Genomic DNA, 12170 nt, shown 5'->3' with positions numbered 1-12170 from the left:
ACTCATCTGTTCTCTTAGCTGTAACAATTTTGATTTGTGCTCATATACGCCTCAGGAGCCACGACTGTGACGGCTCCCTTCAGCATCTGACCTTGAACAGTTGGAATGCCATTTGGATAGGGGGATGCTATGACAGAATCATGACTACCTCCACCCTAGCAGCATACTGACTTAAAACCCTGTGACTGTTCTGGTGGTTATGCTTTCAGTATGATATTCATTAGCAGGCGATATGCCTTAAAACAATCTTTGAGGTTCAAAGTTGGCATGCGCTATTATACAATAGACTTGGATGTAGTAGAGGGGTTGAAATATACAACCATGGTGCATCTATTCTACTGCAGAGTACAGAACAGTAATGGAAAATGACCTGAATTCCTATATTTTACTTTTAAAAATGTTTTGTTACTTTATGTAAACACAAAGAAAAAGGAAGAAGTCCTTGGAAAGAATATAGAGGGGAAGAGGGGAACATGACCAGGTATTAGGTGGGGGAACAGGACTGAAGTTCTGAGGGCCAGCAGAAAGAATGGAAACAGGCAACCTTGGAAGATAGAAGGTGGGGATGGGGGTGAGCTCCAGAATGTACCAGAGACCTGGAAGATAAGAGACTCTCAAGACTTCAAGACCTTAGGTGAAATGCCCTACAGTGGGAAGAGGGAACTTGTAGGACCCACTTCCAGTAAGAAGACAGGGCATCAAGTAAGGGATGGGGTTGTCATCCCACAGTCAAAAACTATGACCCATAATTATTCCTATCTGAAAGAACTGAAGGGATGGAAATGGAGAGGAGCCTGAGGGACAGGAGGTCCGGCAACAGGCCCAGAGTGGGATCCAGCTCAAGGGGAGGCCCCAAGGCCTGACACTCTTATTGAGACTATGGGGTACTCAGGAAAAGGGACCTATCATGACTGCCCTCTGAAAGACCCAACAAGCAGCTGAAAGAGACAGATGCAGATACTTACACCAACCAATGGACAAAGCTGCTGACCCCTTTGGTTGAATTAGGGATAAGCTAGAAGAAGCTGAGGAGGAGGGTGTCCCCATAGAAAGACCAGCAGTCTCAACTAACCTGGACCCCAAGATCTCTCAGGCACTGGGCCACCAATCAGGCAGCATAACCAGCTGATGTGTGATCCCCAAAACATATACAGCAGAGGACTGCTGGGTCTGGGTTCAGTCAGAGAAGATGCACCCAACCCTCAAGAGACTGGAGGCCCCAGGGAGTAGAGAGGTCTAGTGGGGTGAGGGGTGGAAGAGTGGGGACATCCTGGTGGAGACCGGGTTGGGGGTATGGGATGTGAAACAGCGAGAAGGTAGACCAGAAAGGGGATAAATTCTGAACTATAAATAAAGATAAAAAAACAAACAAACAGAAAACAAAACAACAAGAAAATGCTGGAGTTGATCGTGAGTTGGGAAAGGAGAGGACTGGGAAAGCATGTAGTATGTCACTCTTTATTGGTTCAGTTTTCTAATACAACTTGTTTTCTCCAGAAATGTAGGAATGTAATTTTTAATATTATAGAAATCAATAATCATCACCAATCTCACCATTGCTATCGTATCCAAACACATGTGGAAAACATAAAAATAAAAATATATGCACCATATGCACCATGAGACAACTAGACAAGCATGGCCTCCGTGGTTAAACATATTGCTTGGTTTTACCAGCACAGCCAGAGGAAAACCCTCAGGTCCTCACAGGCTTCTTTACTGGTCTGCTACATGCAGCCAATGCAATTTCTTTCACAAGGTACACAGGGACATACGGCTAAATACTTAAAAAATCAGTAGGCTCTTGGAAGATGTACCACAATATACAACTTTCTCTCATATTACTTAGAAAGTGTCCCCCCACCCCCATTTAAGTTATAGATTAGAAAGAACAGGTTTTCCTTCGGAGCTCACAAGTTTTAATTTTGATTTGATACTCACTTGATAATATTCTAGGTGAAGAAATGAAACAGGGATACAGAAAATACAAAGGGAATTGATTTTTCCTCTTTGTAGATGAACAAAGTGAAATCACAAGAAAAATATCACACACTGGGGAAAATATATCCTCCCTTTCTAAGCATGAAATGTGAAACGTGCCTGTTTACCGCGCATACTTAGGTCTCAGCTTTACATCACAACACTGCTACTCACTCTATTGAGGAACCCTAATTATTGGAACACTGGACATTAAGTGTAAAAGTGACAACCAGTGTGCATGCATAAGCAAAGGCTTTTGCTGATGTTTTTGTTATTCTTCTAGATAGAAGAAGTGTTCATCCTTTCATAATAACTATAAAGATCACATTGAAAATCTTATTGATACAAATAAGACTTACTTCCCAATTTTCCAAATCTTGTATTATTGTGAAAAATAGCTAAAAGCATACTTAAAGTTTTCTCCTCGCTTGCTCCTGGCATTATCTCTCAAATAGCTCCATTTACAGCTTCCTGGGAAGAACCCACAGTGAATTCTCCAAAGATTGAGCCAGGTTGATGCCTTGCTACATAATATGCAAGACATACAAGTTTAAACATTGACAGTGCTGGAGAATTCAAACATGTTACCTATAACATATTGGTACTTTGTAGTGACAGAATAAATTCAAGTGACTTTTCCAGAAATGGGATCAGGAATTCAGAATCTGAAGTTTCTTTACTTGATGAATACATCCAGTCTTGACACTGAAGAATCTTTACAGATTCAATTTACATGTAGAAAAACCAATTATCATAGACCATTTTGGTAAAGACAGAAATGTAATAACAGAATCTTAATTTATTCATACTTTCTATATCTAAAAGCATGTTGTAACAGTTTAAAGGTGAGTAAGTAAAAGTGAGGAAAGGTCAAAATCAAATGAGATTTGCAAAATGTGATGGATTATAAAGAGAACATTAAGCTTGGAACAATAAGAAATTTGAAGAAGAAATCTCTCTGTGCTTAAGGAACTTGGCAGAATCTTAACAGATTAGCAGTGGAGAACTGTGGAGGAATTTTAATCCAGGAACATGGCTACTCTGACAAGGGATCATACCAAAGACTGTCTACATCTGTGTGACCCAGCTGAAATACAGACATGCCTTTAGTTCCAAGAGACAGAGGCAAGCAGATATCTGAGTTCAAGGCCAGTCTTGTATAGAGCAAGTTTCGAAAAAGAAAAGCTTAGGTCCAAAAATGGTGGTGCATGCTTTTAATCCCAGCACTATGGCAACAGAATGATGCAGATCTCTGAGTTCTGGTCAGTCAGTTGGGAGTCACTGCAGTGAGTGCAGTGAAAAGAATTGAGTTTGTTCATGAGTTCAACAGAGACAATCGAAGCCGTCTTAGAAGAATCCAGAAGATTAGAACATATTGTCAGAGGTAGTTTGAGGTTAAGCACAGCAACACAGTCAGAAGATGAGAGAAGACAGTTTGAATCAGTCTGCTTGGAGAAGAGTTTAGGCCAGAATAGGTAAATTGAATCTGACAGCTAGAGTTCAGAAAGAGCTAGAAAGGATGATCTTAATGAAAAGCAAACATCTGAGACAAAAAGCACCCCAGGTAACTAAAAGTTACAAATACAGAGAAGCACCCACTGAAGAATTCCTTTACCATCTCTTTCAAAAGGTTAGAAGGCAAACACTAATACCCACTGTATGGTTTCGTGGTCAATGTCACATTTAGAATTTTGAGTTAAAATTATTTTCTAAATAAAGCTTAAGAGATAAGATATTACACTGGGGCATCTGAAGAAAATCTTTCATTGAATGAGAGAGTACAATGGGAGAATGTATGATGTGGTTGCTGTTCGTAGAGACTATGACACTATAACTCCATTCATCAAACATCATCAGTCAGCATGGTAACGTAACAGGTGTGGCACCTGGCCCCACTCGTGCCTGTCCACATTTGTAAAACTAAGCTGCTAAATCTGACAGCTTCAGATGATCAGAGTCAGGCTGATGCCTTAGTTTGGATGGAGATAAAATTTACTTTTTAAAAGTAAAACTGACTAGTTCATGTTGCTGAAGAATACTTTGTGTGCTACTGGAGGAGAAAAGTAACCATGGGTATCACCTAGCTTCGAACTCTGTGACCACCATAGCATTCTGCCTGCAAAATAAACTGGTGCAATGGTGGCACAAGTGTTATGAAGTAGACAACCAGGATTTATTGTCTATAAAGCTCACCGGATGAGATAAAACTCTTACCTGACACTTCTATAGTAAGCAATAACCTGAGACTAGATAGACAAGAGGACTAAGGCTTGTTCTGCTAAAGGAACATGGTGATGAATTGACGCATACTGAGATATTGCTTTACCAATCAACTGAGTATTGTTCAAGAATCATCAGAAAAGTTTATTGCAGTAGTTGGAACTTAGTACAGGAATGCACAACGAACAATATGCAGAGACTGAGAAACTTTGGAGCAGTAAGCCCTAAATGTTCATGGAGCGCTACATGAGATGTCTTATCAAACTCCTCTTCTCAAAGCACAGAAGATTCTGAGTTCCAGAAATGGTAGATAGCTCTAAGGAAATAGTATCTTCTAATCAAGAAGGACTGAAAACTCACAGAGGCTGTAACAGAACACAGAAGTCCTGCACAAGTTCACAAAAGACCACTACCACCACTCTGCATTGAGAGGGTAAACTAGACACAAAGTCCCACCCTTAGCTACAGAGGTATTTTCAATTGTTACCTGCTAGGAAAGGAAAAATCAGTCCCCTCCAGTGCATTGTCACCTGTTATAGAAGTCAATGTCTAGGGCAGGACTCATGCCCAGGGGAAGTTACCCAACAAAAAAAGTGGACTTGATAGTATTTTGTGAGGTTTTGTTTATTTGTTTCTTTTATTATTTTTGTCTTATTAGTTTTCTTGTTTATAGGTTATCTCTTTGGGCATTTTGTTTTGTTTTGTCTTGTTTTTTAAAGAGAAAGAGGAGATGAGAGAGAGAACATCAAGTTAGGTGGTAGGAAGATCTGGAGTGAATTAAAGGAGGGGAAAGAATATGATAAATATTTATTATGTAAATCATGTTAAGATAAAAACTCAAAAACATGAAACTTTAAAATTCCCCTTACAAACAGTCACAGAGTCCATTCTGCTTCAGAATGAGCTCCATGTACCGTTTTTTATTCTGTTTCCGGCACCTTAGTTCATGCCCTAGTTATACTTAAGGTATTCTGCAATAGCCCATGATTAACACCGGAACTGGAAATCTCTCTCTCCATTGAGACTCAAGCATGACAACTTGCCATAGTACATACATTCTTATCAAGTAAATTCCTAGTTCAGAAGCCTTTGACAATGTGTCATAAAAATGTCAAGAAAAATGCTTAAACTAATTAATATGGCTTTAAAACAATCTTCTATTGCATGATGTGGATGGTGCTGTTAGCTTTACCTCTTAGTACTTCTATTGTGGTCACCATTCTTCAATTACTCTTTAGGACTGCCTATTATCTAAGGATGGTCTATGCTCCAACCACTGGGCTGGCCTTCCTTATTTTACTTTCTTCTTCTTCCTAATGCCCTGGGTGTAGGCCTCTCATTCTTTCCTCCGCTGTTTTACCCTGTCCTTGTCTTGTTTTCCCACGAACACTTTTGCTTCTCTCCCATTTATTGATATAAATAAATATCTGTCCTATCACACTTTTGTTTTATATATCTCTGCTCCAGTGAGGGTTGGGCAGTATAGCAAAGGTATCAGAAAGGACTGAAGCAGAAGCCATGATAGCTGTGAATATAAATTAGGAGACAGCATCGGAAATATTCTCCTTGTTCTGTCTCTTGCTCATTGCTCTCCTCCTGCCTCGCTGACAATTAGGATCTAAAATGTGAGTCATGCCCTAAATTTTAGAAGAGACACTGAAAGAAGATGGGGCATTGAATTATATCCTCCCTAGACAGAGAAGTAGGGTAAAGAGATGATTATCAAGGCTGAAGAGATGGTTAAGAGCACTGACTCTTCTTCCAGAGGTCCTGAGTTCAAATCCCAGCAACCACAAATAACAAAAACATCTAAAATACACACACACACACACACACACACACGAGAGAGATGCTTATTAGCTGCAACTATGAAGGTTTTTATATAGAAAAATGAAGTGCTAATTAATTGCTTATTAGAACAAAAATTTCAAATTTTCAAAATTCAAAAATTCAAAAATTTTCAGAATCTCAATTTCAGAGACTAAGCAAAGATCATGAATTATTTAGCCCAAATATGCTAGGCAAAGTTAGTTACCACAAGTCCCTCACTTTTCAGGTGAGGAGGCTGAGTTCAAAGTGGTATTTGGTCTTTTCCCATATGCTTATATTAGGAAATATTACATTATAACAGGCATATTCACTGGCAGAGAAAAGGATATTTCCCTGGCATGGCTGTCCCGACTCGGTAGTCCGTATAGCTCTTGCTTGGGTGGAAGTTGAAAATAAAAAGAAGTCCTGCTCTCTCAAAGGTGATTGTCTTATTGCCTTCGTGCTTTTCACTCACGTAGGCCTGCAACGATATCACATTACATTCACGTCACTCTGAGATGCTACTGCAAGCAAACGGTTTCCGTCAGGCTTCTCTTGTCATTCTTAATATGCATTGCTCATTATTACGCCGAAAGGAAATCTCTCAGCTCTACGGTTTTTGAATGTTACAGTTTCGACAAACAATATTAAAAGCAGCTTCAAGAATATAAAAACTCCACTGTTCATGTTCTACCCCGAGAGCACAAACAGAGGATCCAGTCAGTGCTGTGGGTTACTTTGGAGTAGCAAACATAGCATTTGTAGGACATAGTGTTTGTGTATATCAGACATAAGGATAAAATGCATTTTCCAGAAGAGTTTGTTTTAGCAACCAGATTAGTGAAGTAAAGTAAATACAATTATTTTTTCAAAGTCACTATAGCATTACATCCAGTTTTGAAATTGTTGTTATTCTAAAAATCATACTTTTTTTTTACATAACTCTGCAGACTGTCCATCACAAGGTAAAGTCCACTGCGGAATATTTCTTAATAATATGAAAAGGTCTAAAAAGTAAATTACATTTGCACAGACCTGGATCCTTGTTGCTAGCTGTCTTTGAAAGCCCTTGCATCTTCTGCTCACTCTCACCTAAGTCTAGAACTGTGGATTTAGTGCCATGTTGACCAGCAGCATGCCATAGCAAGTTAGCAGTGAGAGCTATGGCTACAGAGCAAATACTTTGTTCCTACTGAAAAGAAGCATCCTGTGGCCCTTTGTATCTGGAAATGGCGTGGCTAATAAACATGATTAAAGCATACACATCATGTAGCCTGTCACACTGAATATACAAATACCTTTGTTCAGTCACTAAACGAACCATAGGTGCCAAAGAACAAATTTATCGACAGTAATTTCAAACAGGACCAGCAGGAAGTAAACGGATTTGAACTAGCACATACCTACAATATGCTAATTTTTGCAAGGAGGGGGAAAAGGCCCATGTAAAATTTGCACCTGTTAATTACATTTTTCTCAAATTATGGAAAACTGGGACTTTAATAACAGAGGAGAATTCAGACTTACGCAAAATACCAAGCAACATGCAGGTATAATGGCATCTATTGAAATGACAAGTTAGAGACTGGTAAAGAAGGGGAAACTGGAATTTAAAAAAAAATAAATAAAACCCTCCATGTTGTCAACGTAGTTTCTCTTCGACAGCATAATTATTTACACAAAGGAAAACCAGTCAAAACAATTAAGATGTTTCCACAGCAATTTCCAAAATGGGTTTCATGCAGAGTGTCTGGCATTTATTTTTAACCAATTGAAATGAAAATTACTAAATTTAAACAACAACAACCAACTAAACAGGAAAGTAAGCAGGGCCGGCTATACGCCTAAGACTTCCATTATCTACTGGGGAGAATCCTGTGACATGTTTTGACAACCTACAGTACATTACAGGGCACTACACACTTGACTAATGGAGTGCCGCGTAGAAGGTCTGCATGCAGATGTAAACCAGTTGCCATTCCGAGCACGCCCGGCCCTGGTGACTGAAACATCACATTAGAGTGAAGATCTTACCTGCGGAGCCGAGAGCCAACCACATGTTTCTTCCAGTCTGTTCATATCTCTGTCAAAGTTATTCAGGAACTTATAACGAAGAAGGTCGTCATCGGTTAAGTTAAACTGCCTTCTGGCATAATGGTAACTCTCATTATTTCCCTTCCTTGGGAAGTCCAACCATTCAGGATGCCCAAACTCATTCCCTGTATGAAAACAAATAAAACATTTCTCAAATGCAGAATAGAAACAGGAACATCTCTCACTAGTAGAACACTATGAGTCCATACTTCCAAACTTATTTAAAACTAAATCTAGAGTGTAACTCATTAGAGAGGCCTCTCTAAACAATGGAGGCATCTACTCTACAAACAGAACTTACCAAGCCTGGGGAGAGTCTCAGGGAGGAAGAGCACTTGCCGTGCAATCATGGGTATGTGAGCTCAATTCTCTAAACCTCAGGCATGGCTGCATGTGTTATAACCCTGGCATCACAGACGGGAAATGGGCAGATAATTAAAGTATACTGGCCTGCCAATGTAGCCAAATCAGAGTGCTACTGCTTGAGTGATAAGCATGACTCAAGGAAGTAAGGTTGAGAACAATAGAGGAGGACACAGATGTGCTCCTCCTGCCTCCATTTGTATGCACATACACCTATATACTCACATGCATTACACACACACACACACAACACACACACACACACACACCACACCATACCACCACCACCACTACCACCAGCACCAGTACCACTATCAGTACTACCACCATTACCACAAATACCACCACCACCACCACCACCACCACCACCACCACCACCACCACCACCACCATCACCACCACAACCAACAACAACAACAACAGCAGCAGCAGCAGCAGTAACAAAACCAAGAAGCATCACATTCCGACTCTGAAACCCCGTGGTTCAGCTTCAGCTGACTAAAGCATGAAGATCATTCTACCACACTACAGTCGGCACACATGTTGTAAATTTTTGTACGTATTCTTTTCTCAAGTTTCCTGGTCACTTTACACATGTATCTATAATTTGGTGCGTGTGGGTGTACAACTGTGACACATGGATAAGAATTAATTTAAACATTATTTCTTCCTATAGTGATGAGAGTCAGAAGACAAATGCGATTTAAAATGATCTATCAGGGAATTGCTTTGCATAGTGAACTTGGTTAAGAAATTGTGCAGTTTACATTGAACATTATAGGTTTAGAGTAATAAAAGTAATTCTGCAAAATTGTATTATTTTCCTCTAAATGAAAATACTTCACATGCTGTGTTCATAGAATACCAGAGGAAAGATATGTTTCTGTCCTTATGAGCCAACTCTAAGATGCTCATATAGACAAGAGGCCCCCTTTTGGTACACTCAGAATCCTTCTTCGGGAAGAATGCGTATCAGTTGAATACACAGACACAAGGGGACATCCACACCTCACCTCCCACCAAGGCTCAAGGATCATCTCAGAAGACAGGAGAGAAAAATTAAAATACCTGGGGAGAAACACTGTATTACAGACAGGGCTGGGGTACTGCACTCAAAGTCAAAGCCTGTTCGAGATCAAAATAGTAAGCTGGACTGGAGGGGCCTTCACCCTACAGCGGAGCTACAGAAAGGGGATGGCTCTCAGTGAGGGAGAACAAGTTCTTCTTCAAGGGTGTGGACTCGAGCTCCAGCGAATGGTCCCATATCCAAGCTACATGAGAGGCCTGACTAGACACATTGGGTTATTAAATTAAAATCCCAGTCAAATATTTAGGATCATGATTCAAATTAAAATTGTCTTATCCGTTGTAACTTTTATTTATTGTATGTTATCAGACATAAATTTGCTTATTTAAAATACAAACTAATAAACCAATAAGCATACTTATTTAATACAGAACATGGAATCAAATTTCAAATAAAGAAAAATAGAGCCCTTTTTAAAAATGTGGTGACATGATAAAACTCTGATTAAGTAATCACATATTGATCTCAATTAGAATTATATCTGGTTGTCAACCTTCCTAATGCAGCAACCGTTTAATATAGTTCTCATGTTGTGGTGATCCCCAAACATAAAGTCGTTTTTGTTGCTATGTCATAACAGTAATTTTGCTACTGTTATGAGTCAAAATCGAAACATCCGATATGCAAGATATCTGATATGTGACCTCTGAGTAAAAGTCATTCAACCACTAAAGGCTTGAGACCCACAGGTAGAGTCCTACTGATTCAGATCTTCTGGAAAATCTTCCCCGAAGAGGCTTTAAAACAAACAAACAAACAAACAAACAAACAACTGCAACCATCAGAAAGCTGTACAACAGGAAGAGCAGCAACAGCCAGAACAAAAACATTTTTAGAGAAACCTGTATCAGTGACTTGACACACAACGTACTCCACAGGGTGGGTTTGGATGTCATCACAGTTGTAAATGTGCCGACCTGCAGCAAATGAAGTTTGATGCAGACAAACCCAACATGAAATTTCATACTTCTTTTTTTATTTGGTTCAAAGTCATAGACACAAGTGCAAAATAAATGGAAGTAAATTATGTGGAGGCTCTGAAGGTGACCTTGGAAGAGCAGCAAAGCATTCTTAGGCTGCCCTGCCAAACCTGCAAAGTGCCTGTTAGGAGTCCCAGCTCACAGCCTTAATGAAGAAAAATACTATCATTACAGGAAGGTAAAAAAAATGTTTTCCTCAGTTGTGGTCTACAAATTATTTAGGAAATATGGCACTGCTCGAGACAGTACAGTGAAATATGAACATCGAAATGACCTGATAATGAGGGGCTGGTGTATATTAAAAATGATGAGGAACATAAATGTGTTTTTTGTGATGGCCAAGAAGGTGGTGAATTTATTTTAGAATAGACAATTCTACGGGCTGGGAACAGCATGGTCTTAATAAGCATTTGAAGTTTACTCAATGGAAAATGCTACCCTAAACCGCACAAGGATGCTGTGTCTGGGCGTCATGTGGCATGTGGTCACGCCCTGTTCAGTTCCACAGGTAGTCAGAACCTGGGCTCAGTAGGTGCTGGGGACGCCCGGTCTCCTAAGCAATACACCTCAGGTGCAGTCCTATATACACCGTTCTTCAGTGGAAATGTTTTCTCCATACTTTCTAGGCATTTTAGCCTTCAATGTATTTGAAAAAGAAAGATTCTATTTGAATCTTGGGAATTAGGAATATGGGACACATGGAAAATTTTTCTAAGCAACACGAGAAAAAGAAAATAAGACAGAAACATTTTTTAAAACTGCTGGCTGGTTCCTTCAACAGATAAGAGGCTTAGGAAAGTCACATTTGAAATTACTGTGGGACCCAGAGGCAATGACTGCGACACTTGAGAACAGTACTTTTAGTCCAAACACGCATTACAAGTAACCAGGCAGTCACCATCAAAGCATCTTTCAGCTCGTTAAGTTATGATTATGATCCGTAGTATAGCACACAGGATGTTACCAAATTCAAAATGAAGGCAAGAGAACAATTTTTGAGTTCTCACTGGGGACAATTTGTTAAAAAAAAATCGCAGTTCATGTCATGATTCACTGAGTTCAACGGCGCACCAGACTTGAGTGTTTTGAGAAAAGAGATGACTGACATATTTGGCGAAACAACTTTAGAACAAAATAGGCAAGCAGGTGACTAATGCTGCTACAGTTAATGATTCTAGAAAATTCAACAAAGTTCTTTCTCTTCTTTTCTGTTTCCTTGGTACACGTTCCCATTCATGTCTGGTTAATTGTGAAAAACCTCTAAGCACAAAATTCCTATTGGGATTCCTTTCCCTGTGATTAATTTTTTTTTTCTGTTTGATGTAAAGGTCTAAGCTATAAATTGACAAGAAGCCAGCTGGTAGAGTGATGGAATTCAAGACAATATAACTAATGAAAAGCCCCAGTTCTGTTAGCTGAACATTTTGATTAGCAGGCGTGTGTATTTTGTTTTTCTAAACTGCAATGCATACTAATTTTACCTAGGAATTAATTAACGTCTACAGTGGCCTCAGTGCTCTGGGATATATATATATATCCCCCTCCAATACACAATTCTTTGTTGTTCCCCAGTTTATGTACATATGAAAATAATACACAGTCCTAATGAGGGGAAAAATTCTTTCTACTTCTTTGCT

At 39.4% G+C, this 12170-nt stretch overlaps 1 protein-coding gene across 2 annotated transcripts in view; it reads right to left on the bottom strand.

Annotated features, from left to right (window-relative positions):
• Gbe1 (1,4-alpha-glucan branching enzyme 1) overlaps nt 1–12170 on the bottom strand; it is a 265447-nt gene that overhangs the window by 21136 nt on the left and 232141 nt on the right. For both annotated transcript variants that reach the window (NM_001100502.1, XM_039088228.2), the window contains 2 exon segments: nt 6360–6490; nt 8044–8228. In NM_001100502.1, coding sequence (NP_001093972.1) covers nt 6360–6490; nt 8044–8228 — 316 coding nt within the window.

Source organism: Rattus norvegicus, chromosome 11 (assembly GCF_036323735.1).
Source record: "Rattus norvegicus strain BN/NHsdMcwi chromosome 11, GRCr8, whole genome shotgun sequence".
Classification (NCBI taxonomy): domain Eukaryota; kingdom Metazoa; phylum Chordata; class Mammalia; order Rodentia; family Muridae; genus Rattus; species Rattus norvegicus.
The sequence above is the reverse complement of the archived record's forward strand: the minus strand, read 5'-3'. Positions and strand labels throughout refer to the sequence as shown.